The sequence below is a fragment of the Aplysia californica genome, unplaced genomic scaffold (genome assembly GCF_000002075.1).
Source record: "Aplysia californica isolate F4 #8 unplaced genomic scaffold, AplCal3.0 scaffold00675, whole genome shotgun sequence".
NCBI lineage: Eukaryota > Metazoa > Mollusca > Gastropoda > Aplysiida > Aplysiidae > Aplysia > Aplysia californica.
The window spans coordinates 304,465-312,231 of record NW_004797945.1 but is presented as its reverse complement, the minus strand read 5'-3'; the positions used below and the strand labels follow the sequence as shown (position 1 = coordinate 312,231).

Here is a 7,767-nt window from a genome sequence, read left to right as displayed (position 1 = left end):
CACACACACACACACACAAACACACACACACACACACATGCACGCACACACACACACTCACTGTGCACATACACTCTCTCTCACTGCCTGCCACCTGAAAGCAGACTGCGTATTTTATCACCTGCCTCTGTTGTATTTCTCCCCAGAACACGTTCAGCCGTGCGGTGAGCTGGGTGAAGGAGTTGCGACAACAGGCCTCCTCCAACATCATCATCGTGCTGGCCGGGAACAAGCTGGACCTAGCAACGGAGCACCGCGCAGTGCAGACTGATGTAACTGCATTTTTTACACTTTCTTTTTCTTTTCCTCTTGTCTTTTTTTTTCTTTTTTTTTTCTTTCATGTGTCATTCTTACTGTAACTATCTTTGCTTTTATTTGTAACTTGCATTGTGGATTTACTTTTTACTTTATTTTTCCTGACCTTGCTAGCAGAAGTGATGTGGTGGTTCTTGGGCTGCTGTGCCAAATGATTGGAATGTGTATTTTGCAGTCACTCTTGTACTTTTATTTGTCCTTAGAATTTGATAAAGTAATTCTTTTTTAATTAAAAAAAATTAGAGTACAGTCGAAGTGGTCATTTGTATATATGGGATTGTCCTGTGCAGATGGTCATTAGAATGAGTTTACCCCCCTGGGGCAGTGCCACTGACTGAAATGTCTTTATGCCATTCCCAAAGGGGGGACATGTCTCTTTCAAGCACAGTAGAATTGTAAATGGGTTGATTCATCGATGTCACACTCATAACTGTGCCTGATCTACAACAGGGAACTGCTGCTTTTGCTTTCCTAATCCTTACCATCCTCATTTCCTCTACTTCTTTTGTATGTTTGTCACACTTTTGTGACCTGCTATTTTCGGGTTGCCTTGATAGTCGAAGCAGACTTTGTGCTGTTGAAACTAGAGAGGTGAGCAGAATAAATCTGATTCCCTGTAAGAACTTCTCTGTTGACATCTACCCCTTGGCACTCATATGACAGTATGCCGTTGTGAGCGCCATAAAACCTCTACTTAAACTAAAATAAGAATGAGTTTTATTATACATGTATTTGCTTTTGTCATGATGTATATATATCCGTAAAGCCCTATATTTTCATATCCTTATTGTGTGTAAACCTTCCAGGATGCTCGTGCCTTTGCTGAAGACAACGGATTGATATTTGCCGAGGCGTCTGCCAAGACAGGCTTGGCTATTAACGAAATGTTTATGATGATTGGTAAGTGATAGACCTTGGAGGTGGACTGTTTTCTTTTTTGTATTTTTTTTTTTTCTTAAAATAAGAATAAAGATAACCCCCCCCCCCGGGACAGTGCCACTGACTGTAGTGTCTTTAGGCCATTCCCAAAGGGGGGACATTTCTCTTTCAAGCATAGTAGAATTGTAAATGGGCTGACTCATGTCACGCTCATAACTGTGCCTGATCTACAACAGGGAACTGTTGCTTTTTCTTTCCTGATCTTTACTATTGTCATTTTCCTCTACTTCTTTTGTATGTTTGTCACTCTCTTGTGACCTGCTATTTCCAGGGTGCCTTGATAGTTGAAGCAGACTTTGTGCTGTTGAAACTAGAGAGGTGAGCAGTCTAAGTCTGATTCCTTGTAAGGTCCAGGTCTGGCACTGATATCCTAATGTTGGTATGAATATTGAGGTGAAAAGCTGTCTCTTTGTGTCATTGGAGATGTTTGGATGAGATAAAAGGGGTGCGAGCTGGTAGGTGACTGCGTTGGCTTTTTGAGTTCGCATTTCTATTTCTCTGTCTGTGGACCCGTTTTCAGAAAAGTGCTGCCAAGATATTTAAACTCTTTCACCTTGTTTCAGTTGTTTACTATTGACATGGATGTTCAGGGGACTATGGTTTTGGCTTACTTTCATAACTTCTGTTTTTGATGTGCTTATTTTCATGTTGAATTTCTCACAGGTGTTGTTGAGTTCGGTAGTGTGATTTTAGAGGCTCTGTTGGTCATGATGAATTAGACATTGGTCGTCTGCGAACGGAAATTCATTTAGGCTTTCTGGGCTTTGGTTTGCTTCTTGCGGTATTGTGTCCATATATATTATATACAGGAGGGGAGATACAACGCATCCCTGTCATACTCCAGATCTTACTTTGAACCAGTCTATATTTCCTTCCTTCATTCTTACTGAGCTTCTGCTGTTGGTATATAGAGCTCTGACATTATCTAACAATTGTCCTCTGGCGCCATACTTTTCGAGTGTCTTCCAGAGTTTTGCATGGTTTACTCTGTCAAAAGCCTTCTCCTGGTCTATAAAGACGATGTTGGATTATTTGTTGTGTTCTATTGTTTTCTCGCATATCTGTCGTAATGAACACTGAATGAGATTATTTTAGAATCTCAAATGCACTGGAGAATTCTAGTTTTTCATGGGTCTCATTTAGCGGATTTCCGCTACCGCCATTTCCTCTCTTGTAACACCTCTAATCTTCGGCACTTATACGACCTTATTGTGTTGCAAGTACAGTAAAACTCTTACTAAAACAAAGGACAATATTGGATCTCTCCCTGGATGGAATGATGGGCTCTTGTTGAGACTTACCAATTTACTTGTGAAAACTGTGTCCAGCTTTTCTCAGAAATTGTGCTGTTTACTGTTTTGTTGATTCAAATTTTTCGTTTTTCTTGGTGTCTGTAATTGACAAGATACGTGAATTGTTCAGTTTAGCATGTCGTATCTGAACACTGAATGAGATTATTTTAGACTCTCAAATGCACTAGGGAATTCTAGTTTTTAGTTAATAAATTATGCAAAATACTGATCTCTCTGTGTTGTGCTAAAGAACAAATTATATAATAGCCTACAACACGGAAAACATATAGATCTATTAAACATTTACAGCTAGAATCTAGTTCTACACCTAATGGAATGGGCCCACACACAACAAAGTACAGAGTACAAAGCATTGGTCATAGTCAAGGATGCATGATGAAGAGATTAAACAAAGCTTACAGGCTGGACTCTGATCTCTCTAGTTTAGCTCTAATCTAGACTCTAGATTAAAAATTCAATTACACGTTGTCTTTCCATTTTTCGTATTTTGGGAATCTGAAGAAAGGCCATTATTTGGTTTTTCCTCTGGAATTAGAACGGCCGATCGCGGAACAAAACTGGCCAGTATGCTGACAGCATGAGCGTTGCGTGTCGCTCGCCGTGTTTGTTTACACTCTGTCGCACGCTCGTGGCGCTGGGAGTCGGTGTGCCTCACAAAATTGGGCCAGTGCAGCATCTTACCGTAAGCTGTACTATCTTTGGTGTAATTGCTGGTCTTTGCTGAGTAATTCCTTACTTACCTTGAGTTGACAGCCCTTTGTATTGTTTAACTTGTATTTGGGATTGACATTCCTTGACCTCTCAACTTCTGGATTCCATGGATAATGCTCCATTTCAGTTTTGGGTCGCATGGTTTGTTGTCCAGTATCACGTGCCTACTGTTGGTCTTATTTTGTAGGCTAACAACATCTTGAATGAATTTGTATTTTTGCGTAAACTTTTAAGTTGCATGCACTGCAAATAAATATGTGAGGCAGCATGGTGAAATCAGGTGCTCATCAAAATAATGAAAGTCAATAAATAAGCATTTTCCCCACTGGTTTGTGAATTTTTATTGAATTTTTAATTTTAGGTTCAACACCTTTCATGCCCATTACAGAGCACATTTCTGTGTGGATTTTACTGAAAAACGTTGATTAAAGGCAGAAGAAATGTAAATATTGAGTTTCCACGGACTCTCAAGCTAAAAAAATAACTCAACTTTGGCGGCCATTTTCTCGCTAATTTTACCTCTGAAACCAGATGACCCTCACCTCCTTCAATCACACATAGCTTCACTGCTGTTCTACATAGATGGATATTATTTTCACCCAAAATAAGGAAAATGGACAGGTCTTAAGATGATACCATCAACTACGTATGTCCAAAAATTGACGAGAGCCTGATTCCACCATGTTGTTTCACATATATATGTTTTCTAGTCTAAAGAGTGTGTGTTTACCAGAATTTTGAGGTGTATAATTCTTTGTTCTGATAGAAGTCTAGTTGATATTCATTTCATTATTGTTGTTTTTTCTCTCAGCACACAAAATTGCGGGCAAGCCTCAAGGCCCCCAGGGCAGGGGTCAAGTGGTCAGCCTGTCTGACGAGGGGAGAGAAGGTGGCGGGGGATGTCGGTGCTAACCCCTGCGTTAAAACCTGTGTTGTACATCGACGGACGGACGGAATGCATGTTGGTTTGTCGAGGCATGGCTTTAAATACTCATGTGTGAAATGTGATGGTGTGTGAAACGTAAAGACGTGTGAAATGTGATATGTGTGTATGGGTGATGAAGACAGCAGGGTTTGTGTCCTGATGTGCTTCCAAATGCATTGTGGGATAAGGTGAAGAATATGAACATGTTGGGTTGTTTTGGGTTTTTTTTTTGCAATAACTGCCAAAGTAACGTATAACAATGAAATTCTTTAAAACGGAAATTGTTAATCTATGTAATTTGCAACAGCTTTCAAAGTTCCGCAGGAGAAGCTTTACACGTCTTATCAGATTTTTGTGCACTTTTGTGTTGTTTAAAAGCTTTAGGAGTTTTGCAGCAGATATCACCTAAGATGTTGGCAAAAACATGAGACGCTTTTGTCTCAAGGCCGTAAACACTCATTGTTTTTTAATGAAGTCATTTCACCATCTGTGCAGTGTGATATTGTTGGTTGATAGTACAGAAAGACTGTACATTGGATTAGTCTTTTTTGAATTACCTCACATTTAATTTATGATGCCTTGGCTGTGACATCCCACTATTAAATGAAGAACTCTTTGTGCCGTACACGTTTTCACATTCTGGGTCAAGACTTTTTGACATTCAAATTCATGTAAATCTCTAGTTCAGTAAGGTTCCAGAGGTTTTGCGGTGTGAGTCGGGGTAGCTTTGAGTAATTCTCTCGGTATTTTGACATTTACTTTTTTCTGGCCTTGGTTTCTGGAAAAATAGTCACTCTTGGTATAAAGCTGTTTGACACAAACCTGAGGACAGCATTTTTGTTATTCAGTCATTTATTATGGTGGTGATGATGATTATTATTTTTATTATTAATATTATTATTTATTATTGTTATTATTATTATTGTTTTTATGATTTTGCAGATACCATTTTTATAATTTGATAGAAAGGTTCATTTGTTCAGTAATTATTATTTTATTTTTTTTGCTCTGCTAGTACAGATAACAGTGATAGACAGTGTAGTAGTTTTTTAGTAGACTGGGTTAGGAGGAACGCATAGAAGAAAGAGGCTGGATTACTGGGAAATTGCCAGGGTCTACTCATTTAACTGATTTGAGGTGATGTGAGTTACATGAGTTTGCATGTACAAAATCAAAGGGAAGTGGCATGAAGATAAAATCTGTTTCTGAAATCAATTTCCGTTGTGGTGCACAGGACTTGGTAGAGTCGGGCTGGAGAAAATTGCGCCCTGTGTATTATGAAAAACACAAGTGTTATGCTGGTGACGTGGAATTAGATGCCCGGTTCTCAGAACGTAGAGTAAGAGATATTACTGTGCAATAGGATGATCATTTTTTTTGGTGTTGTTGTTGTTATTATGTGTGTGTGTGTGTGTGTTTGCATGTAAATTTGAGGGGTATATGGATGTGCATATAATGATATTGTGTGACATGGCTTCAATGTTTGCTCTAGAATCCTCACTGGTGCTATATGCCCTCTGTGAACTCTGACATCTTTGACCTCAATTTTATGTCGTGTCATACCGCGATCTTGTGTATGTTTATCTCTTTGACTGGCGCCCTTCTGTGTAAAGCCAGCTCACTCCAGTGCACAATATTAGTGATTCTAGTGTCGGAATTATGGTATGAAAATTTTGTTGTATAGTCGAAACTGTTCAAGACGACCACCTGTGATAGTGGAGACACAGGAGAAAAGTGGCTTCAGTTTCAGACCCCTGCCTTATAAACTGTAGTAAGAACAAATCTCAGACTAGTATCAAATGAAACACTTCTACGGTTGTTGACCATCAAGTTGGGGTCGCAAATATTGTCCTGCCGACCTTAATTTGAGAGCCCTGTTTTAAAACTATAATTTGTTCCACTAGACAGGATCTCTTGTCTTAGTAGGAAAATTACAAGTATTCTAATCAGGGTACAGTGAACGTCGTGCTGAACTCGCAAATCTTGGTGGGTATGAAGGGGCTGGCTTTTCAACTGTGGCTGTGAGTGAAAGTGAAAGATCGCTTCGATCTGTGCAATAAAGAATCTATCGTGGCTTGAGGGGGGGGGGGGGACCAGGGGGTGTAACAGTATTCAGTCTTTTATCATTGGTTAACACCTGCCTTTTCGCCCCAGTGATGTTGCAATGTTTTGTGCGTGAGAAAATAATGTATTCTACAGATTCTCACAAAAGATTGATGGTCTGCAGTGGTATGTTAGGGAGAAAACCCAGATGAAGTCGATTTTTGGGGACCTTGATGAAGTTTTTGAGGATGGAGAGAGGTGTTAAAAAATATTGTTGTCTTGTCTGTGAATTATTGCAAATATCAAAAAAGCAAAAGCTCTCGCCGTCTGTGGTAATCTTGTACACATTGGGCTTTTCAGAGCACTTTTTTTCTTGTAGCATGCTTGGCAATGTTCCATAACATATATATGTGCTGTGCTCTTAATGCTTGTTCAGGTTTTTCAAATTTTGTTTTGTACAAATTTTGGGCTACAAACATTCCACACTTTTGAGAGATGTCATATTTTTTTTATACTCTGTGAATGTACAATGTGTAGTGATCAGTGGTTCATTTGGAAGAGCCCAACATTCTACTTTGAAAACATGCAACTCTTTTTGTTCCTACGAAAGAAGATCAGCTTGGTAGTGACTGTTGTGTCTTTGTTATGTGGTAGATCTGTAGTTGTTGTTTTTTTTTTGGGGGGGGGGGGGGGAGGGGTTCCAAATTGCATGTTCTTAGAAAAGCATAATCAAGACCCATTCTTCATCTGCACTGTATAAGAATAATAAGACAGAGCATAATCGTGCCTCTTGTGACTTTGCGCTTTTTGTGCAGAAAAGAAATGAGAAGTGAGATTGCCAGTAATGTGTTGGTTGAAAGTTATTTTATTGTATGTGATGTTCAGTCTGTTCACTAGCTTGCAATCTAAGTGATGGGGTGTTTGAAGTTGAATGTTTGATATGTTTCTGTCCCTAGACTAACACTACATGTGCTGTCTTAATCATGATAGAATACCTGTCCACTGATGTCCCTTTTCTTTGAAAGCTCAGAGGTGAATGTCTGAGTATGCATGTGTCAAATTGATTGGGGAAATTCACAGCAAAGTTGAAACAGCGGGGTCTGTGATTGTGCATGATGGAAAATATTGTTATTTTGAAAACAGTTTTCGAAAAAAATGTTTGCGCCATATTTTGATACACTTGTACTTTTATTTTATAGTTATATCAATTACCAGTATCTGTGGTGTAGCGGTTGGCCGCTTAGCTGTTGCATGCAGGGGGACTGAGCTTGATTCCCGAGTGAGGAGAAATTTTATGGAGTATCTCATGTGCTGGGATGTTGTATTAACTTGTATCTCTCTCAGCCTGGATTGGCCCTGGCAGGCAATATCAAAGCCCGCCTCTTAAGTGATCAAAATTGCTTCAATGGGGGCATAAAAAACTCCTCCTATGCGGCTGTGGCTAGGATGGATAAGAGCAAGTTTACCAATCTTGTTTAAAGGTTGAGATTTTAATCCTACATTACTTTGGCATTTTGCCAT

At 39.3% G+C, this 7,767-nt stretch overlaps 1 protein-coding gene across 2 annotated transcripts in view; it reads left to right on the top strand.

Moving 5' to 3' along the window:
- LOC101861540 (ras-related protein Rab-5C) overlaps nt 1–7,402 on the top strand; it is a 20,766-nt gene extending 13,364 nt beyond the window's left edge. For both annotated transcript variants that reach the window (XM_005108287.3, XM_005108288.3), the window contains 3 exons: nt 147–272; nt 1,122–1,215; nt 4,090–7,402. In XM_005108287.3, the coding sequence (XP_005108344.1) occupies nt 147–272; nt 1,122–1,215; nt 4,090–4,190 (321 nt within the window). In that variant the 3' untranslated portion in view covers nt 4,191–7,402. The remainder of the gene's footprint in view (nt 1–146; nt 273–1,121; nt 1,216–4,089) is intronic.
- The last annotated feature ends 365 nt before the right edge of the window (nt 7,403–7,767 follow it).